Source organism: Phoca vitulina, unplaced genomic scaffold (assembly GCF_004348235.1).
Source record: "Phoca vitulina isolate PV1807 unplaced genomic scaffold, GSC_HSeal_1.0 scaffold35, whole genome shotgun sequence".
Taxonomy (NCBI): domain Eukaryota; kingdom Metazoa; phylum Chordata; class Mammalia; order Carnivora; family Phocidae; genus Phoca; species Phoca vitulina.
In genome coordinates this window covers 6,044,729-6,068,866 of record NW_022589738.1, presented here as the reverse complement: position 1 = coordinate 6,068,866, position 24,138 = coordinate 6,044,729, and the positions used below count along the sequence as shown (strand labels likewise).

The 24,138-nt window shown below is 34.4% G+C and overlaps 1 protein-coding gene across 13 annotated transcripts in view; it reads left to right on the top strand.

The window, feature by feature from the left end:
• The window catches only part of DMD (dystrophin), a 2,446,616-nt gene that overhangs the window by 1,223,150 nt on the left and 1,199,328 nt on the right, over positions 1-24,138 (top strand). For 12 of the 13 annotated variants that reach the window (XM_032426633.1, XM_032426635.1, XM_032426636.1 and 9 more), the window contains 3 exons: positions 9,101-9,280; positions 9,585-9,713; positions 11,280-11,450. In XM_032426633.1, coding sequence (XP_032282524.1) covers positions 9,101-9,280; positions 9,585-9,713; positions 11,280-11,450 — 480 coding nt within the window. The remainder of the gene's footprint in view (positions 1-9,100; positions 9,281-9,584; positions 9,714-11,279; positions 11,451-24,138) is intronic. The other variant, XM_032426634.1, reaches the window with a different exon arrangement.

Sequence of the window (24,138 nt, the reverse complement as noted above, 5' to 3'; positions counted from 1 at the left end):
AGTAGGGTAAGCGTCTGGCTCTTGGTTTCAGCTCAGGTCATGATCTCATGGTCATGATCTCAGGGTCATGAAATCAAGCTCTGCGTTGGGCTCCACGCTGAGCACAGAGTCTGCCTGAGATTCTTTACCCCTCCCTCTCCCTTCCACTCTGCTCCTCCCCCAGTGTGCACTTGTTCTCTCTCTCTCCCTCTCTGTCTCTCAAATATTTAAATAAATAAAATCTAAAAAAGAATTTGGCACCAAGCTTCCTATTGGGCAAAATAAAAAGTAAACATATATTTTTTTTTTTACCATGCTAAGAACACTTAACTTGAGACCTAGCCAGTTAATATTTTTTAGGTGTACAATACTGTATTGTTAGCTATAGGCAAAACGTTGTACAGCAGATCTCTAGAATTTATTTATTCATCTTGTATAACTGAAATGGAAGTAAACATACTTCTGAGATTCAAAGTGTTGAAATTATTAAAACTATCATTAAAATAGTTTTAATGTGCTAATGAGAGTGTTTTTCTAAAATTTAGATACAGAAGAAAAATTAGACAGGATCATAAATGAGATAGTACCTTGATTAATATTCTTATAATAAACATAATAAAAAGGTTTATGTTGCCATTTTTCTCTCAGCATGCTTCCATGAGCCTGACCCTGGACTTTCCGTGTCTTCTTCATGAATGAGTATCAGGAGTTTGGCACTCCAGGGTCCTTTTGATAGGCCAACGATGTTGTAGAAATGAACTTTCCAAAACAAAAATCTCTCATTTAGGTTTTACTCCTGATCCAAATTCTATAGTCACATGTTCATAGGTTTTAGAACACATAGCTCTCCCAAAATATACTGAGTGCTATATGAAACATTTCAAAATGTTTAAAAGTACCATCTACTTGGGGAAGACTATAAACCTGAGAATCTCTTAGGTATCTCAAATCAGATTTTTGGTGGTCTCAAGAAGAGAAAGAATGAGAGAACTTCCAGAAGTAGCTAGGATAGGATGGTGGCGAGGCTGATTACCTGGAGACACAGCTGGAAGCAAGAAAAACTGTCCTGTCAGCTCCCACCATATACTTATGCTTCCAGACTTCAGTTACAGAGGAAAAAATGAACACATTTAAAAGGTAGTCTAAAGTTTTAAAAGGTAAAAAAAAAATTAAAGTCAACAGGAAGCAGACATTTTAGAATAATAACAGAAATGAGATAAAAGTTTAATAATGGGAGTTGAAAAGTTATTCCTAAAGCTCAGTAGCCCTTTCCCTGTATTTTGAAGTTCAAACAGTCTACCTCCATTAAAGTGGTGATAAAGAGGGAAAAATTAATATTAAGATTTTGAGGGGCACCTGGGTGGCTCAGTTGATTAAGCATCTGCCTCGTGATTTTGGCTCAGGTCATGATCTCAGGGTCGTGAGATTGAGTCCCATGTTGGGCTCTGCACTGGATGTGGAGCCTGTTTAAGATTCTCTCTCTCCCTCTGCCCCTTCCTGCCCCCTGCTCAATCTCTCTCTCCCTCTCTCCCCCCCCAAAAAAAAAAAGATTTTGAAAGTGTGGATCACTCCTACCTGCATGGTCTGGACAACAGAGATGGCTTGAGGAAACTGTAACTGTCATGTTTGTGACAGTTTCAGGATTAGACGTTGTCCCTCTTCATACCTTACAAATCTCTGTTAAAGGAGTTTGCCAGGTTGAGATCAGAAACGCTGATGTCTATAGAGTAGAAACAGACACAGTGGAAGGAAATGGTAAGGCAAACTAGAAGAGATTAGTAGCACCTGGGGAGTTTGAGGACCAGCACTGCACAGGATCCCTGAGCTGTCATGACAGCTTCTATCTTCTTGAACTAGTGCATGGGCATTAACAATTTCACTTGCCAAGAGAACAAGGAAAAATGTGTTTTGTTCACTGGTGTTTCCCCTGCACATAAAATAATAACAACTCATAGTGCATGCTCAGTAAATATCCATTCAATAAAATAAATTGCAATTTAAGAGATGACAATTAAAACATAATGACAAAACATTTTTTTGAGAGAAGAGAAAAACGCCGATGTGCTTCGAAAACTATGGTAAGTTTTAGAACAAATGGAAACATGAACAATCATCTGATTAAATACTCTCATTTCATAGATGCAAAAAATAGAAGTCCTGGCACACAGCAAACCCACAACTAAAATCCAATACTGTCTTTGATTTCATTAGCTTTTTCCCACTATAATTATTGTTAGAATTCATATTTTCTTATAATTTTAAGGTAATCTAATTCTAAAGTGACAAAAAAGTTGTTCATCATTCACAATAAGAAAAATATACACAATGGCTAAATTTAAAGTGCAGATTAAATAAGTCTGCATGAAAATAATAAAATGACAATCCTGTGTGCATTTGTCTTAAAATCACTTTGATTAGTTGGATATAAGTCAGTTGATTCTCAATATCCCATTATGGCTTCAATTATTTAGCGTAGGAATTGAGCACAAAAAATAACTGTAGGAAAGTAAATAGTTATATGATTAAATAGAAGTTTGTATCTCTGATGATCATTATGTTTGGAAAATGTAAGCTTCAGCAAAATTTAATCCGTATGATTTTCTGATTTAACCACTAGCAGATTTCATGTATTCCCAATTTAGTTTCAGTAGTCAAAAATTCAAAGCCCCTTAAATAATTCAGCTATATTAAAGCCCTTTTAATATTCACAGTGTTATATAAAAATTAAAATGATCAAATATAATTCCCTGGAAAAATTATTTCAGTTCTTTAATACTTTAAATCCATCAGCTTTTGGAGAGTTCATATCTCCTATTTTTCATAAATTGACCATTAGATTTTATTAACAGTAGCATTGGGATACTGAGAGTTGCCTGAAAGAATCACACATACACACAAATGTTGAATTCAATTCAGGGTGTTAAATAATGCAAAATAATTGATGTCTAAAAAGCCACTTATGTAATAAGTCATTGTGATTTTCATTTTGATTTCAGGGACAGATTTTTATAATATTCAACATGAGGAAGAACAGTGATAAGTTTCCTCAATTATCTTTCTGCTGTCACTTCAGTCCTAAAATTTAATGACAATCACCCAACAAAATCTTGTGACAGAATGCATCATTTTGTTTGCCAGTTTGTTCTCAGCATTGGCTGCACATTGAAATCACCTGGGAAAATTTAAAAGCCTATCAATGCCTGGAGCCTACCCCAGAAATTATGATTTAATTGGCCTGAGTGTGGCCAGTGTCTCTAATAATTCAGCAAAGTTTGAGAACCACTAGATAATGGAATACAAGTACTCTTACGAGGTCTACATTCAGTTTAGTCAACCATGTCCTGTATTTTTTTTTTAAACAATTACCTTTCACAGTTTAAAGAGATCTGGCCTCTGGTCCTAGATTATCTGGATAATTGCTTCAACTCATCACTCCTCTTAGCTATAAAAGCATGAGAACTATTACTTATTTCTAAAGTCTGTTACACTATCATCCCCATGAAAAATTACATATCTTTTTTTAAAGCGAGCATAGTAATTTATCTGTGAAGTGAAATAACACTAGCAGACCATTAACTTGGTACAATGAATGCATCAAGCAGCTGTTACTTAGAAAATAGAACATCTGTTAAATGCCATTGGAGTCACTATTCACTGTCATTATAGTTATAGCTATAATTTCTGTTCTGCACATTCTGCTTTCATGAAATTCTTCTTTAATAGACAATACATTATTAATAAAAAGTCAATACACATTGCCATAAAATCCACTATTTAATGTTTTATGTTCTTTTTTGATTTATCATTACATTATTCCGTCACATTAGCCTAATAATAAAATGTGTCCTAAACCTCTAGCCATGACAGAGAAATGTAGGGACCTGCAAAAACAATTAATATCATATTTTATCACATTTAAGACATTGGGTTGTATGATACACCATTGATTTAATGACAGCTGTTGTAGATCAAAAGAAACACCACCACCTTAAACATAAATACAAATTCTAAGTGTCATGTCAATTTCAGAAACCTTAATATGGGAGAAATGCATTTTAGAATAGCAATAATGTAATTTTAAAATTCTTTTCCCATAACTATATTTTGTACCTAGAGGTGAAAGAACTCTCTCCCATTCCTGATGACCAGAAATGGTATAATTATGTGGACTAACAAAATGCAGAATCCACTTGGGAAGGGGAACATTTTAAAACATCCTTTTGGGTGTGTTAGTTAACCCTTCATCCATATTAGAGGGAACTTGCATAAGAGATTAAGAAAGAGCTAAAATAAACAAGAATTCAGTAGCATTTTAGTAAAGGGAGGAAGATATATGGAAATGGTATTGTGGCACTTTTTTTTTTTTTTTTTTAACTAAATGTGGGACTGAATGACGATAGAACCTATGGGACAGGAGACATTTAGAGATTAAGAAGGTTGGGGGAGGAGAGTGGGAATGATAGTAAGTCAGAGGAGTTGTCTTAAGAATCTAAGTCACTGGGAACTTCCAGGAAAACTTTTGGAAGCCATTGGACCTCTGAAAATGTGAGAGGTCAAGCCCAAGTGGGCTATGTTTCTCTGCTCCTGTCAGAAAATAGTTGTGGATGTGTTTCTGTGGGATCAGATAATTAATCTTACACTTTTTACTATTTCACCTTTAAATAAAATTAACAAAAATGTTTCCATCTCATTATGGTGTGATCATTAGAAACCAACAGAATGAGTTTTCCCATCCTGCTAACCCATCAGTGAAATGAATTGATAAGCTGATGAGTGAATCCTGAACCTAATGCCATTTTAAATTAGACTCGAGTGATTTAACTTTCAGATATGAAGAATGAATCAGAATGTATTTTCCATCCTTCACTTGAACACATGGGTATCTTTATTAGAAGTTAACCTATGCCACCCCTTTTTTATTATAAGGAAATTGGAGTAGGATTTGAAAGTTTCTATGGCTAGGAAGAAGTCGACAACAAATTTATGTCTTTGAAATCATGGAAATTAGTGTTTAATATTTCTACTCTATGCTGGAACTGCTATCAAATGTTACAAATTAAACATATGGACAGTAAAATTATGTTAGATTTTATGGCAGTTAATATTTAAACCGAGTAGTACTCTTAGCTGATATTTTTTCTATGTCATTAAAAACCCCTGGTGCCAAGCGTGTAGTTCATATTAAGCTGCTGGTGAAACTCCCGAAATTAGACTTATGGCTGTGTCATAGGTCAAAATAAAACTGAATGTGCATAATTTTGTTTTTTACTCAGCCTTAAAATCAACCCTAGAAGCTGTCACATTACCACAAGATTGAAAAAAAAATCCCTAAAAGTTGAGTTACGACTTCATCAATTTAGTCACTGAATTTGAACTTGTCCATTCATTAGGGTAGACCCTTCAGAACCTTCTCCATCCCTCACCCAACACAGCAGCCAAAGAAGGCATGCATGCTGAGGATTGGATTGGATTGGATGCTTTTTAAGAGAAGGAAGTATCATGTTTGATCAACTCTTTCTCCCCATCTCACCAACCGCTTAAGAAACTACATCCCTTAGAGAGGCATGAGTGAGGGTATGGAAAGAATGGACAAAACAGTAGCTGGATTTCAGTCCATTAGTTCAGTTCTCAATACATCAGCAAGTATAGACATTCTTATGGTACGGGAAACTATTAGAGCCGAGGAATAGTTCCTTGACATCATAAAATTTATCTTTTTATTTTCCAGTAAGTACTCCATATTTTTCTTTTGGTGGCTTTTGATTCTGACCTTCATATTTTCTAGATTGTTTGGCACTTGGTCTGTAGTCAATCCAAACCATCCGATCCTTAATGGTGAACTTCAGTTTCAAGTATCACCCCTCCCTTAAAGCCATTCATGCTCATCCCAGCAGTGACTCATCTTTGTCAAACAATTACATTCTTTCTAGTATGATGCCAAATTACTTGATTGTGCTTTAGCCTTTCTCTGCAGCTACACCGTGGGTAAAATTAAAGCAGGGTATGCAAAGACTACCTCCTTTCTAATCTCTGGCAGTGAATGGCACAGTACAGAGTGGATATTAAGCACCAAAAGCAAATTCACTAATTGATATTTTATTGAGATCTTCAGAAAGTCAGATCAGTATATTTTTTGAAGTCTAAGATCATAATATTTTAAAGTCATACTTTTAATTTAAAATAAATGTTATACACCTGAAACTAAGGGAAAAATACTTTTGTAGGAAAAATAAAAATCTGTTCAATGAGCACAATATTTTTCCTAATGAAAAATAGAATTTATACAAATTATTTAATACCAGTTTGTTCTTGAATGCCAAATGTGAAGATTTAACTCTAGGTTTTTTTTACACTACGAGTGGAAAGAGTGAATCACTTTTGGTGCTATTATCACCACGATAGTCACTGCTTTTTTCAAGTTCATGTTCATCATGACAATAACTTTCATGTCTTTGAGTTGTATCCTATAATATTGGGGAAACTAAAGTGACACTAGAAATTATCTACATTCCCTATTTTATTCTTTTCATTAACTGAATGAAGTATCCCTAGACATTAAACATTTTCTCTTGAGAATTAGCTATAGAATTTTGGCAGATGTTTAATCCATAATAGTTGGTTGTGATCCATGAACTTTCTGTAACAATATTTCCTAAATTCAAATCTTCTAACCCTTCTGAGATTTGGAAATTTCCATGGTCCTTAATTGCATTTCCTGGCATAGAAAAGACAAATGTCTGTTTATACAACTTTTTATATCAAAGCCAAAACATAGTGTCATCTTTAAGACAGTCTTTACCAATCCAAATACAAAGTAAGATTCAACTTTGTGAGGTGTTATCTTTGCAAATAAATAATCTCTGGTGACAAGCCACTAGTCTGGAATGAATGTAGGAAGGAGGGCATGTTCATTTGCCTATCTTTCCATATCTTTGACAAATACATCTTGAGTATAAGTTTTATAAGGACAGAGACTTTCTCTGTCATTTTATTGTGCATAGAACAATGGCCACCATATACGGTTGTAAAGGTTGTGTTCTACACAAGGATGCAGATGAAAGGAATGAAAGGGATAAAATCTAGCCCATGACCACACACAAGTCAAACTCCAGAGGGGCTGTTTTCATGCAAAGGAGGCATTTCTCATTAATTTTCTTAAAGACATTAAGTAGAATCACCTATGTCATTGCTACAAGAGTGATGCCTTTAGTAGGAGCTCAGTAACATTTATGATTGCTACATGAAGGAATTCCTTCTATGAACAGCTAAGTTCACCCAGGTATTACAGATGACACCTGCATTACAGCTAACCCTCTACACGGTAGCCAATAAGTGCATTTGGCAATAATTACTTGAATTTCAGATATTTTTCTATTGGAAAAGAAAAACACAAATACAAAAGATTATTTTGGGATAGGAGAAACAGTATCTTTGTGCACAAATTACTTTATACAGTCTTTTTACTAAATTTATTCCCCCTATTTTTGTGATATGAAAGGCAAAAACAAAATGTGTATATGTAGTGATTTTGAGTACAACAGACCTGAGGATGTGAAGGAAAGACAGCCATAGAGCATCTAGGAATTAAAGATGAGATACAAGCTGGGCTCATAGAGACCCTCGCTCTCAGTCTTGATCACTTGGACCACCTCTGTTATTCTCTGTGCATGTTTCATTTGCCTCTTTGCAGGTGGGTTCCCTCCTCTTTCTTACTGTTGCTGTTCCCAGTGATTTTGTCTTACTATGGCTTTGGTTTGCTGTGGTGAAAACATCTCTTCCATTTCTAAATGACTTAGCTGGTGTGTTATCACAGTCTCTGTATCTTTCAGTTAAACTTCTCGTGAGGATCTGGTCTGGCTTACTCCCTAGTGAAATGTCCCACAACTGTGTGAGGACAAGAAAGGGATCAGGGCAGAGACAGGGAAGTGCAAGATGGTCACCTGGTCTGCCATGATACATCACCAGAAAAGGGCTAGGGGTAGAGCTGACTGTAGACATTTGTACCAGGATCACTTTTTCTATCAACTTTCTACATAATTTCTAATATTAAATGTGCTTGTTTTCAAGTTTTGTAAATCAAGTCTTAGAAAGTGGTGGTGCTTTCTTAGGGGTTTTCATATTACCTCTTTATTTTCACAGACCTCTAATTGAAATTAAGTATTTTTTTTCAATGACGAATGTGAGCAGCAAACCCCAGTAATAGCTGCAGTTCCTGCAACTTTGCCATCAGTAAAAATGGCAGATAATTTTACATCACATTCTAGTCATTGTATAAATTTCAAGACACCAGTTATGGTCATCACTGCTTTTAAATTATCCTAAAGATCTGCTGCTAGATTATTGTAGTTACACACGTTAGGCAAGAAGACAGTTATTACTATCTTACAGGTTTTAAAAAGATATTCTGTATATTGTTTTCCAGTAGAATTCCTTTTCTTTAAAATCCAGTGGACTTAAATTTATTTTTAAAAAATATTATTATGAGAGGGGCGCCTGGGTGGCTCAGTTGGTTAAGCATCTGCCTTCAGCTCAGGTCATGATCTCGGGGTCCTGGGATCGAGCCCCGCATCAGGCTCCTTGCTCAGTGGGGAGCCTGCTTCTCCCTCTGCCTCTCCTGCTCCCCCTGCTTGTGCACATTCTCTGTCAAATAAAGAAATAAAATCTTTTAAAAATATTATTATGAGAAAGAGTCCTTATGTTTCATCAGATTCCAAATAGGTTTGTGGCACCAAAATGCTGAAAATTTCTACTGTAGAAATATAAGAGCACACTAATTGCTGAATTTTCTAAAAGCAGTTGCTTATTTGTGCATGAGGTTTCTAAGGTCTGTCTTCACCCAGTACATTTATAAATTAATATAAATATGTTTAGATGAACAATATGTATGTTTATCTGTTAAATGTAAACAATCATAAATAGAAATTCATCATGTTTCTGTATACATATATGCTTATATATACCCAGTAAGGAAACTACAATGTATATGGTATGATTTTTATCATTCATAAAGACATATGGAAGTTTTAAATCATTGAAAAATCTTAACACAGTAACCATACTCACAGCCATTTCAAAGGCATTAAATCTAAAGACTAAAGCTCAAATACTGTCCTTTTCACAGGCTACTCAGAAAGAGATTGAGAAACAGAAGGTTCACCTGAAGAGTGTCACAGAGCTAGGAGAGGCCTTGAAAACGGTTTTGGGCAAGAAGGAGACCTTGGTGGAAGATAAACTGAGTCTTCTGAATAGTAACTGGATAGCTGTCACTTCCCGAGCTGAAGAGTGGTTAAACCTTTTGTTGGTAAGAGAAGAGGCTAGAGGATTTTCAGCCCCTCTCCATTATGAGAAGGAAATTATGTATGCTTTGAATAATGACATTTATGTCTGCACATTCCTCAACTTCACATAAATGGTGGCTCTTAACACCTATAACTATATTTTAATATTTTGCCATGTCTCTGCTGTATTTTACATGGAGATCACACCTAAGTATGATTTGACTGATACTAAATTTTTTTGCCTTTTAACATTATAGAAAGTAGGAAAATCTTTTAAGAATATTATCTAACCAATATTATATCATGGTATATCTCTGTAAAATTAAGGAATACCGGAAACACATGGAAAACTTTGACCAGAATGTGGATTACATCACAAACTGGATCATTCAGGCTGAAGCACTTTTGGATGAATCTGAGAAAAAGAAACCTCAGCAAAAAGAAGACATACTTAAGGTAGCAAATAAAATATTATGAAAAGTAATTTTCTAACTGCACACCAATTATGTTGATCATCAAGGAGTTCTTAATAAGAATGAAAAAAGTTCTTCCTCTCTTCCTTCTTCCCCCCCCTCCTATTTTCCTTCCCTCCCTACTTTCTTAATTCACATGGGAGTTAATGACTTTGAAGAGTTTTGTAATCTGGATATCTGTCCATATCCACCTCTCACCTAATTACACAAAACAAATTCTGATGACAAAGGGATTCCAGGATTTATTTTGGTGTCATTTTGCAAATTCCTGCCCATTTGACTAGTTAGTACTGTGTTCTTATATCTAACATAAGGATCAGTTTCCCGGTATCATTCACAGCCTATCTGAGTAAACACCTGAAATCCAGTCATCTGGACATTTTGCCTATGCAATATCCAAATCTTCGTAATTAGTAACAGTACTGAACTTATATAAATCTGGATGTTTTTATTTTTAACTATATGTAAAATAAACATGGCTTTCTGTTCTCTGTTTGTGTATTGAAACCAATTATTAGGATGTCCTGAGTCATCTTTCTGAAAGGCAACTTAATCTTCATTTAAAAAAAAAAGTGGTGCCTATAAAAGGATATGAGAGGTATAATGTGTGAATTTATCTTATTTATGCTATGTTATCTCCATTTGATAACATCTTTCAAAATTAAATAGGAAGAGTTGAATTTTAACAAATTTCATTTAAATTAATGATTCCTTATTTTGTTTTGCCAAAATAATGGTAATTAACTAGTGGGTTGCTATTTAACACTCAAAAATTGTAGTTTCTGTCTGAACAATTCATTTGTTTCTTTTTTATGAAATTACTCTTTTCCCAAGATTATAGTTTATTTTTAATGAAAAACTGTTGACGTATTTCAGGCTATCCCCAAAACATATTCACTCTGTTGTGTGTACCTTATCTTTCTCTTGTCCTTTGATGTGTAGTTAAGGAATGCCATCTTATGGTGAATTTCCTTCAAGGCCTTTGAAATAATAGGACCTGAGTTGTTTCACTTATACCCTCTCTGACCCCTTGAGTCAGGCAGAACCTTCCTCACTCCCTCTGTCTGTGACACAGAATCCTTATCTGTTGGAAAATCCATTTTTCCCCCATGACACTCAATATAATAAAAAGGAACTCGAAAGTACCCAGGAGGAATAGAAAATTGTTCTTCAGCTACCTTTCCTCCTGAGCATATATTAAGGTTGCTCCACAGCTATGAAACTGAGTAGAGTTAAGATAAAATAAGACTAAATATTCAATATTATGGTTGTTGTGGGCAACATAGAGAAGTCAGGAAAATATCCCTCATCCTTCCTCAGACTAAAAATAAGCCTAGACTCAACTTAAGCAAGGACGGTGATCTATTTTCCTGAGATGGCACACATTCTCAGTCTCCTCTATTTTATGGAAATTGGCTTTTTTCCTCCCTCTGTATTCCTCTGCATGTGCTCGTTCTTTCTTTCTCTTTCTCTTTTTCACTCTCTGGCTCTCTCTCAACTTCCCTTTAATTACTAACGTCAAGCCCTGTCTCTTGCTCACGGAATATAGCGTTTAAAGGCTGAAATGAATGACATGCGCCCAAAGGTGGATTCCACGCGTGACCAAGCAGCAAACCTGATGGCAAACCGCAGCAACCACTGCAGGAAAGTAGTAGAGCCCAAAATCTCAGAGCTCAACCATCGATTCGCAGCCATTTCTCACAGAATTAAGACTGGAAAGGTAGGAAGATCTGCTCCAAGGTGGAAACTAGTGATAAATGATCTCTTGCGAAGGTTGCGCAGTACTCTGAAGGGGGCAAGCGACCCCCACAGCAAGGTTTTCAAAAAGAAAATGAAGGCCAAAATGTATATAAGGAAATTTTACCACTGAATCTCATGGGAGATCAATCTCTCCCCGCTACCCCCCACCAGTCTCCCTGTCTCTCTCTCTCTCTGTCATTTTTCCTTTCATGCCACAGCTATTCTAGAACTGCATTCTGTACTGGTTTCCATATGTACTTTCAGGGGTAACCTACAGCAGAGTAACAAATAGCATGCTGCAGGCCGACAACAACAAAGCACAAAAGACATCCATCTAAGGAAAGCACTACTGACTTATTTTGCCAAATACAATATTGCTTGTGTGTAATATGGATCAAATATCCAAAATGGGGCCTTGTATATCTCCTGCATGATCTAGGGTGTTTGTATCTCTTTATTGGTTGTGCACATGTGTGTATGTGTGTATATTTAACTTGCTCTTGCTAACTGCCGATACTTACTGTGACGAAACCCATTAGGCTACAATGACATGCTCAAGCCATGAAAACAAATGATTGCAAAGCTTATATATCTTAATTTTGTAATTTTATATGTCTATTTATATTCAATTTAATGAAGAACCAGGGGATATGGAACTTTTGCATGATAACCCTTTATATTTGTGTAACATTTAATGAAGACAAAATCTTACCTAATAGGTAGCTTGCAAAAATATATAAAAATATATAAATCCAACTTTTTTGGGTTAGTGTCAAGTTGCAAGGTAATTACCCCCAATTTTATAAAATGTCAATTGACACATTTTTCAATATATATAATATACTTTCAAATACAAAAATGTATATAAAATAAATATATGTATTTACATATACAGATAATTGCTATAAGTAATCTTAAGTGAGAAAATCATTTTTGAAATATTTGTGAGAAAATATGTAATATGTCAGGTAAGTGTTGACCCCTGGAAGAATAGGACAATATGCTTGAAAATTATTTTGAAAAATATGGACACCCAATAATAGCATGATTTACAATTGCTATATTTTCTAACGCATTCCAATGTATCACTGTTATATGTACTGGTACATATTTAAAAGAGTTTCTAAAATATACTGAAATGTGATTTGAATTTTAAATACTTTATACCCATGAAACATAGTTATCCTTCAGAACTCGCCTTCCCAAAGCAAAAAGGTATTAGCTTACCTTAATGCATTGCTTCTTCTTTATAATGTTTAAGTTAATGAGTTAGTGATACTCATTTATGTACTATTTTAAGGAAGCCGTCCTCACCTGGAAAATATCTGAAAGGCTCCAAAATTTACTTTCACAGCATAATTGTCCTTTGTAAGAATTTACTCTGCTGTTTAAGACAATTGTTTTTACTTCTAGGGATTATCATTAGAGTATGTAATATCTAAACAACCAAAGGCTATTTCAGTCATCTTAAGAAATGGATGCTAATACTTCATTACTAGGTTTTGTATTCCTCCTGTTGTATATATCAGTAAGCTAGAGAATATTTCAGAGAAAACAGGGTATTGTTTTCTTGATCCTTTCAACAGTAGATTGAGACAAGTTATGTCACAAGATTGTGACTTGTAGATATTGAAAAATGAGTAGAATTCAACCTGTATGATAGGAAGCTGCCAGACTTAGCATGGCCAAGAGGAGTTTGTGAATTTTCATCCTATGTTCTGTACACATTTGTCAATTACTTCTATACATCATTCATTAGGTGAGCCACTCACTGCACTTCTTTTATTTTCCTTACTGAAGAAAGGCATAAGAGATTTTAAATAAATATTTTCAATTATATATTAATTAACAAAAGAATCACATTGTCACTTTTCAAAATACTCCTTTTTCTCTAAATTAATAAAGATGACTGGATGCGATAGTGACCCCATTTGGGGGTTTTGAGAGATAATTATGCTCTATCATCATGATGAAACCAAAAACATGGAGATAAAGCTTACCTGACATTTTGCTGATTTGTTCATTGCATTGTGCTAGTGTGGAAATATGCACAGGTGCAAAAGATACTTAAAAATATCTGTTTACGAACACAAACTTAAATAGTCATTGCAATCATCTGACATGCTTAATACTAGTACATCTTCATGGAGATGTTCAATTAATGAGGTAATTCCAGCAGTCACATAGTATAATATGAAGAGCAGTGGACATGGAAGATGGAATCCGAGGCGTAATTTTGTCAGCATTAGGCAGAACATGTGGTTTCTCTTAAATTCCATTTTAATGTTTATAAGATAAAGGAGTTAAACTAGATTAGTAATCCTTAAAAGGAAAGCATTCCACCACTACCCCCAGCCCCCAAGGGTTATTGTTTAGAACAGAATGTATAAAATGGATAACAGGAGGGTTAGTGGATGGGTGATTTCTGTCCTTTTATCTTTCTCCTTCCTGTGGTAGGGTTCAAGAGATACAAGTTATGTCCATAGAACATAGTGTAAAGTCTCTGGGTTAGATTAGCTAAAATTAGGAGTAATTAGATTAGCTCTTAATAGTTCTAAAGTGTGACAGCCCAGTGATCTTTTGTTGATGTAATAAGGAATTTAAAATAATGACCTGTATGTGTGTTTGTTTACAGAGTATGGTAATTCTGGAAGTGCTGGAATTCTCAGGGGTGACTTGATCCCAAAGTCAAGCTCCTAATACAGTAGAGCTTATGCATGGGAAGATTGGGGTGGAGTATGCCCTTCTTATGGTTGAGTTTATGGTCAGGTTTTACTTAAAAGAATAATCTTGGAGAAAATCTACAGTGATTAAATAAATTAAAGTAGATTGGGAATATATATGGGTAGAAAAGAGACTCAGTATAAGAACTAACTTCAGGATCCTTTTAAAGGTCAAAGAGAAAGGGCACTTGAGTAGAGCAAAATTTTACCCTGAAAATTCACTGACAATCCCTGGATTCATTGTTTGGTGAAGAAGACAAAGTTTATGTCTTCTGCAAAGACTGTTCATGACAAGAAATTACAAAATCCGGAAGGCAGTGGCCACTGTGGTCCTCAGTTTAGATTGGTTGAGAACTTGTCCATCAGATGCAGCTCTCTCTAGTGGTAACTTTTAACCATTAATGAGGAACAGCATGGTGAAAGGAAAAAGTTCTTAGTTTCAAGCCACAGAACTTGCTTTGAATGTGATCATGGATGTGACACTTTACCTCTCAGAGCCACCTCAAGATTGTGGTAAAGATCAAATGACTTGGGCGCCTGGGTGGCTCAGTTGGTTAAGCGAAAAAAAGATCAAATGACTTAAGATATGTAAAAGCATATGTTTTAAAAACCTACATGTTACTTTATAAATACAAAATGGTAAAAATCCTTAATATCCACACTTATTTCCGTCGTATTATATATTAGCTTTGAATGGCCAAATTTTGAGAATTGAGGCAGAAATTGATGGGAAAAAGAAATGGAGGAATGACTGATTTCTCCTTCTGGCCTCTGCTGGAAATGGGCTGGGATCAAGAAGATGTCTTTGCTATTTCCATTGTAAGGACCAGCCTTATAGATTATCAAGTGGACCAATATAAGAAATACTAGGAAGTTCTGCTTGTCCCAAATATGACATGAAATGCTACCTCTTCCTATTTCATTTAGGTTTATCGGTAGTATCTGACTGCTTTGAGAAAGCTTAATTTCTCCTAATCTGTATGAAATCAGTTTGAGAAAATGGCAGTTTTAATGGGGATGGTCAGAATTATAGAAATGAATCAGTGGTAACTTCCTAACCCAGGTAAAGTCAATGAAATCAATGGGGGGAGACAATATGTCTCAACTCTTTCGGTTTTAGGGCTTCTGAACATGGTGGTGTAGCAGGGTGCTGATGAGGAAGATACTGTCAGGAAAAGAAGATAACAGGAAACAGATGCATAGAGGGCAGAAATAAGCTGACTACTTAGTGCTGTTCCTTATGGCAGCTCTACTCCTCTCCATCTTCTGAGAAGCCAAATTGGAGAGGGGAGTCTGCGTTTTGGGAGAGATGGTAGTTGATGTAGATCTTAAAGGATTAATGAAGGAATGGTTGGGAAAAGGGACCAATATGAATGATCTCTTACCAACAATGTAGTATTTCAGGTCATAATGTTTGGTTCTGTGGTACCTGTATTGCTAGCTAAGGTGTGATGAATTCAAGGAGCTTACTGTTTAATTGTGGAGCGAGATATGTTCATGGATATTGGGCCAAGAATGAGTGTATGCTGAGTGAATTTACCAGCCACTCTAGCAACATAGAAGAGGTAGCAATTCAGGATAACCTATGAAAAAGCTCAAAGTGTATGGAGTGTTCAGTGGAGAGTACATTCAGTTTACTTACGAAATGTAGAGCATGGAGTGTGAAGCTTAGTTGTGGATGATAAGAATGAAGAGGATGATTAGACACAGTGTGGAGAGGTCATGACAACCAGACAAATAGTTTATGCTTAATTCAGTAGGCAATGAGGAGTTCTTAATGTTTTTTGTTTTGTTTTGTTTTGTTTTGTTTTCAGTGCACTGTTGAAGGTTAGTCCAATAGTGGTTGGGAAGAGAATTCAACTGAATAATAACAGGAAGTAGGGAAACCAATTAGGAAGCCATGGTGATAGTCTAGATGAGAAACACTGAGTACCTCAAATAAAGGGGTATCTCTGGGAACAAAAAGGAAGCGATAGTGTAGAGCAGTGACTTTCAAAACTTTCTGTACTTGGAGGAATTGTTAAAACACAGATTGCTGTCTATCACCTGCCCCCACTGCCCACAGAGATTATCATTCAATAGGCCTTGAGTGTGGCCTGATATTTGCATGTCTAAGAAGTTTCTAGGTGATATCGATGCTAATGATCTGGGATCCACTTTGAGAACCAGTGGTCTACAGACATTAAGAACTAACCTAGACTTAAATTATTACATGCGAGGGCCAAAAAGATGGTGAGCTGAAAAATGGCTCAGAATTCAAGACTCATTGAGTATGAAAGTCTACGTATGAGTTTCAAGAATAAAATATGCATCAAGATATATTTATCACATTATAATAATTTCAAAATAATGTTGACTAAACAGATTTTATCTAGCTATGTCCTATTAATATAGGTAATTACTTTGTTACAAGATATTATAAAACTTATATGTATAATTTGCCTATTTAAATTGTCTTCATTTCTATGGAGCTGAAATGTTAAATTATTGGCCCTGCAATTGGTACCAACCAAAGGAAAGGTGAACTTGTTTTCTATGTCTTCAATTCTTTATTAAGATTTATGTGCTATTGAGAAAAAAAAGAGTTATGTGCCGTTAGATATTTTATACCCTGTATCCTTTAATTTCCATAATGGGCCTTAAAATTGCTTTTAAAATTCATGTAAGCAGTTTCTCTATATGTATTTAGTGTAATTATCACATGAGATTTGGACAGTCTGGCATCATATGTGTAAATATTCATAGTTTTGTTGCTATTATAATTACAGTGTCAAGTTTTTAACCTCCAATCAGTGTTAGCAGATGGAAAAGTAATTGTTCTTTGGATCAGAGACTTTTCAAACACACACACACACACACACACACACACACACAGTTATGAGAAAGCCAGTGAGTTTCCCATTTAATATAGAATATATCAGGGGAAACAAAAAACCCTATATGGTTGGGTCTAATCTATCTTAAATAGTGGCTTTATATGTGAAAAGTAATGTATAAATACGTTAACGATAGCTTAGACAAATGTTTTGGCTTTCCTAAACATCAGTGGGTAATAAATAATACCTCTTATAAATATGACCTAGAATGTCAAAATGAGATTTATTGGATTTGAAAATTTTAAGTAATACCTAATCTTCAGTAATCAACTTTATCAATACAAATATATTGATCTTTTTCCACTTTGTAGTCTCTTTCTAATTTAACACCTCCTCGGATAGAAGAGAACATGGCCCATTAATTGGTATGGTTATTCTTGTTTGCATATGTGTGTGTTCGTATGTGTACACACATATATAGTAATACATGTGTATTGTTGTACACATGCACATACACATACACACACTTTTTAATAAAATTTTCTACAAAGAAATTATAACAGAAAACATAAATAAAAACTTTGGTAAAGTTCCACAGGAATTGCATAATTTGTAGGGTACTAAAAATGTAACAATTACAGTTAATATCCTCAAATAATATTAACAAATTAATATCCAAGCCATGTAATACTATACCTGCTAATTTTATTTCGCTGAAATAAATAAGAAATGAGCCTCGCAACAGAATTCCTATATTAACAACTTCTCACATTTGTAGCTTGCTATCCCTTTATCAAGGTTAATTCTGTTGAAAATTTAGTAACAAATCCTTCTTACAATCATTTAAAATGTTTTCAAAGTAAATGTTAATCCAGTTTGGTGAGCAATGTCATTTGCTAGAACTAACTGGGTCTTATTAGCATGATATTTAAATACGTAAAGCTATTTGGTGATTCCTGATTGTTATCCTTTAAGAAGGAAAACTATTCCTCTGATCAGTCATCATCGGAAGCAAAAGTAATCATTCCTCGGACCAGGGACTTTCAGATATTTACAGGGGACTATGAGAGCCAGTGGGTTGCCCATGTTCTCACAGTTAGCGTGGTTAGAAAAATGTCAGATCCTGGTTCATTGCTTTGTCTACTCCAGCATGCTGAAACCCAGCATACTTTATTACCTCTGTTTATATTATCAGGTATTTATTGTCGGTGTATTATATGTTAATATAAACATGTCTAATTTCACCTAAAAAAAACAATGATTTCAGTGCACTTCTTTGTATTAAAAACAAAAAGAATTGAACAAAAAAGCAGAAATGAGAGAGGAAAGGAGAAAGGGAAGGAGAAAGAAGGAAGAAAAGAGAAAAGAAAAAACACACAGTTGTCCAAAGTGTTGTATTTTTGCTTTTAATTCATTTGTCTCCCTCATATATTTTTACAGTGCAGTCCTTTCTTCTCCTATTTCAGCTGCTACTTCTGAACTCATTTAATCATGAGGTAAAGAAATATTCCAAGTTATATTTAACAAGAAGCAGGCAGTGGGCTGATTCTTGAACCACCAATATATCTTAACCAATCAATATATTTTCTATCTAATTCTGAAAAGTATGACCATGAGATTAATCTCATCAATTCAAAAGCTGATGTACTGGGTAACATCCTTTAATTAACACCACAAGGTTGGGAAGTTACCTCATTTTCACATTCTCATCCTCAAAGCATCAAAGATAAACCAGTACCTTAGCTAACTAGTAAGAGAATCCAGCCAATATAATGTCAGTCTTCTGAGTCAATTAAATTTCTTAAATTTAATTTCTCATGTTTTTTTGGAGTTTGCTCTTATGAATTTAAAATAAATGAGTGAATGAATCTATAAACTATGTGATTATCTTCATTCTAGATAGGTCTTTCTAATACGCGTATTTTTCTTTGTAAGTTTTCTTTCCTCTCCAGATATTTGGATTTGAAATAACTCTTCATGTCATATCAGTACTATGTCTTTTCTGTATTACAGGATGTTACTGGTCCTTGAAACTTTATTCCTTTTGGTTTCCATGAATTATTTTATTTTTTATACCGACATTGTAATGATAAATAAATTTTCAAAGCTGCAGAGTGGAAAGAGGAGACTGATTGATTTGAAGCATTTTTAAACCAATCTATAGCACTCAGATTATTTATTTGCAATTTAGATATTAGTGTAATTTGAATGTAGTGGCCATTTATCACAATTATTGAGAGTACATAGTCCATATGAACAAATGTTTACTTTGCTGTCTGTGTAAACACAGTCATTATTATGTTAGTATATCTATGCACGTTAGAAGTAATATTTAACTAAAAGTAAGGTTACAATTTAAAAATTATAAAGTGTATCTGAGTAATTTGAATGCTTCCAATTTACAGTGAATCCATTTGTAATTAATTTTACCTTTTTCAGTATGTTATTGTTTGTTAACTTGTTATATAAGTCACCTTTAATGCTAAGACTTTAACAAAGCCTTAAATTTCATTAATCCTAAATCATACAGCAAAGCACAATTAATAGCTGTTAAGCAAACTGAAACATTAAAAAATCAAGGAAAACAAAGTGTTGTCTTTCTCAGTTTCTCTGTCTCTTCTTTCTTTTGTGTCCATTTATCTGTTTATTAAACTTTCGTATGTTTTACTTTATTTGTATTTTGTATGACTACACAGTCATGTTAAAGCTGTTAAGATGAAAAGGTAAGTAAAAAATTAAATTGTGCAGAACCTATGCCTGGTTTATATTCTTCCCTACCATATTATAATCTTTGTTTGATTATTTTCTGTGTATTCTAAACCTATCTTGTGTACATTGTCTAACTTTGTGTAATTTAATTGTGATTCTAGTTCTTCTGTGGTCATATATTTTCTTTGAATTCAATAGAAGTAATTTACGTAATAATTAAGATGATTTATCCACATTGCTTTCAATCTTTAAGTAATTTATCATAATTCTGAGTTTAAAAAACAGGCATTATATACTTTATATGTTTTAAACTTCGGTGACTCACAAGTAAGCTATTAAATTATGGAAGCTTGCTTATTATGCATTTCTTTGATAAACTTGTATAATAATTCTAAATTACAAAACAACAAAGACCAAGTATTGATATATAAAAAAAATTGGTTAGAGAAGTGCCTGCCGTATTAGAATTGTTATGACCTAATGGTAAACCAGTCAACTCTTAAGGAGGCATCTAAATTTTCCCAACTCCTTGTATCTGAACAGAGTATTAATCACACAGATGTCAAATGGCTGGTCTGATCCGGTCAATAGTATAGCCAAAATAATTGGGTTGAGTACTTATGGTTATTTCCATTACAAAATTGGTCACTGGTTAATTCGATTAATATATTGGATGTTCTAAAACTAGTAGTTGGTATAGTAAGTACCTTTTCTATACAAAAAAAAAACAACAGAAGTTATATTTGCTATGGAAAATAGAGTACATAAGATATATTCTGAACTTCAGGGATTAAAAAATCTACTGGTGAGACAAAGCATAAAATGTTGAAAGTGAAATAACATTACATTCAAATATGTAAGAGATATTGAAGTACAATGTAGGGTACTGTACACATTAAATGAGGAATAGAGACTCCTGTTAGATCATGTGGAACCCATTCCCATAAGTTTTCCTATCCCCAGAAGGCTTCTGGAAAATTCCTCTCAGAGAACATATCTGAATGCAAGTGAATAAGATGGACATTGTAAGAATTGTCTAAATCCACTAAAATTTATTGACTAAAACATTAGCATCTTGATTCTCATTAGTAAGACATTACTCTTGTGATAGATTTCAAACTAATAATGAGCTATTTGTTCTTTTCAAAGTCATAATAATAATAATTACTACTGATCTGTACTGTCTGAAAAGGTAGCCACGAACCACATACCGCTGTTGAGCATTTGAAATGTGGCTACTCCAAATTAAGATGTGTAAAATACATAGTGGTTTTTAAAGTCTTAATAGGAGAAAGTGAATGTAAAGTATCTTCTTAATTTTATTTCAATTATAGGCTTATATGATATTTGGGGAAATTAGGTAAATAAAATATATTATTACAATTAATTTCATCTGTTTCTTTTTACTTTTTAGTATGGCATCTAGAATATTTAAAATTACATATATGACTTGCATTGTATTTCTATTTAGCTGCATTGCTATGGACAAAACCCTTTGAATTCAGAGGAGAGAATTCACTATAAGTTGATAAAATTTTAGGGAAGTATTCATGTGAAAAGTGTCTTATTCCTAACATATCCTAATACATCATCATCCTGCCTCTGCTTGTATATTTTCAGCAATGGGAAACTCACTCCTTTAAAATTAGTGCTTTTAAGAAAGAAAAAAAATATGGCACTAATCAGTTGTTCCTGTATTAAACTAAAATTGAGGCTCCAAGTAATTTCTACCCATTGATTCAAGTTATTCACTTTGCAACCACACAGAATAATTCAAATCCCTAATCTGTATAATGGCCTCTTAAACAAATGCAGAGTAATCCTTGATCAGTAAATCCAGACCCTACATATACTACTAATAAAAATCTAAGTTTGCATTATCTTGCTTGATTAATTAGTAAATCATTTTGTAGTAGTATTTCCTAAAAGCTATTTGTATCTGCTTATATTGTTTTTGTACTTTGTGGTATCACTGTTACTAGCATTTGGCCAATCAGGTCTTTTCAATTTTATACAACAAAAATTGGGTTATTTAAAATTCTAGACCATTCAAGAGTTCCTTGAAATGTTTATGCTACTACCCCATGATTAGTCATTCATTTACTTAGTTTGTCGGGCAATATTCATTTATGAGTGCCTACTATGTACCAAGAATGACTCCAGGTTGAACAAGACTTGATAAATACCTTATCTTCATGGGGTGTTCATGGAACTCATCCTTCTCATTGCATGTCTTTTTGCATGCTTTTTGTGTCTCCAAATATTTCCTGATGAAAATACTGCACAGAGCAGAACAAATACAAAGCCCTTTGGCATCTTCTTTGAAACTACCCTCTGCATTGATACAGATTAATTAATCAACAAGTTTTGTTGTTCAGAATGACACAGTGTTACCAAACTGAGTCTCAGTTTCTCCATGCTCACCTTTGGAATTTAATGATTTTGTCAGTTACCTTGGTAAAATAGAAATGCTCTGTCAACAAGCATTTATTTTATCCTTCATTAACCATATGTTTTCAAAAGAGGATCTTTTAACGGAGTCAATGGATGGGTACGATTTTGAGAGGAGACCGAGTCAATACTCGTCGAGCATTTATCGTATGTCATATGGATACATAGGATTTGGGGAGAAAATGATAACCCATATTTATTGAGCATTTATTGTGTCTCAGACAGCATTCTAACTGCATTTGATCCTCATAACAACCCTATGAGGTAGATATCCTTCTTATCTTCATGTTACAAATAAAGAAACTGGAGCTCAAGGAGGACACATAACTTGTCCAAGGTCCCCCAGCTACTAAATGGTGGAGCCCAGATTCAGTCTTGGCATTCTCATGCAGGAGCATAGGCTCTTCACCAGAAGATTAAAAAAAACATTCTAAGGGCCAAGAAGGAGGGAAGTACCCAGAGTTCACCAATAGGCCTGTAAGAAAGCTTGATATTAAGAGCACTTAAATAAGGCTAGAAAGGTCCTTGGGGCAATATTAGGGGAAGTCTTGACTATCATGCTGGAGTTTAGACTTCATTCTACTTACACTTCTTGAATAGAGAAATAACTTAATGAAAGCCATGTTTTTGGAACATATTGAACTGATCACAGTGCACAGGATGGAACTGGTCATGTGAGAAGGAGATTATACCCCTGTAAGGAGGTTATTGCCTTAACTCCTGTGTAAGGACTACAAGAGATGATATCTCTGGGAATAGAAAGCAAGTAGATCATGGTGAATGAATTCACAATTATTTTATTTGATTAGATATTAGAGTGAAGTGTTGAAAAATAACATGACTCACACTTTAAGCCTAGATGACTGAGGAAAAAATAGTTCTTCTATTTACAGAACTAGGGAAGTTGGTGTTGCAAGCAGCTTGGGGGGAAAGATAAGGAGCTCATTTCTAGACATGTTGAACTCTAAGTGAGGAATCAGCTGGCTATTGGAAAGTCTATGTTGAATTCAAAAATTCAGCTTAAGATGAATATCTGGGAGATACTGTGAAAGTTATAGTTAAATTTGGGAAGATAATACAATGCATTAGGCAAGGAGTATTGAGAAAGATGCTTGGAGGCCCAAGTTCTGAGCCTTTGAAACTACACCCTGTATTTGATTATGGGGAGAGAGGGTGAGCTAGAGAGGTAGCATGCGTAGAAGTAAAATAGATAAGTCTGTCTGCAAATGGACCCATGTTATTTTGACACCCAAGCACTCAATAAAAGTTATTTTAAAAATACCTATTGTTGTATTTTCACATAATTATGTAGAACAATGCAGTTGCTCTAATTAAATATTAGCAAATGTGAACAATTCAATAACACAAAATAGTATCAAATTAAGATTGTTTAGTTATGATTCAAAAAGTTGTTCATCTTTTTGCATTTATAATACTTCGAGAAATATGTTTTAAAAGTGTAGAGGTATGTTTATAATACAGCGGTGGAAACATCCCTTAAGCATATTTACAATACTCCCATTCTGTACTGGTTCAAGAACCAACTATGACATTTCAAATTGCAAATGTTCATTAGGATTTAAAAATAATACTGAAAATAAGTCACTTTTTAAAAAAGAGCCCATAAATCCTTTCTGGTGTGTGTAAAAGTGCCTGACAGATAAGTGTCTATTTGCGTTGTGTGTGCGAATCACATTCTCGTTAATATCATTTGATTATTCACTTTTTCATGAGTAGATATTTGGTTTTTCCTTGAACACTTATCTTTATTGTCCTCTAGGAGATGCTGTTTAATAAAGAAAGAGTAAGATTATGACTGGGAATGTGATGGGGAACAGTAGGTGGGGACCAGACTTGATGCATGCCGTCTTCCTGGCATAAAACACCAGGGGTCGTTCCTGAATTGGTTTTACAAATGGGCAAACGTTTAGCTCTGTAAGAAAATAAGATTTCTTTATGTCATCTATGA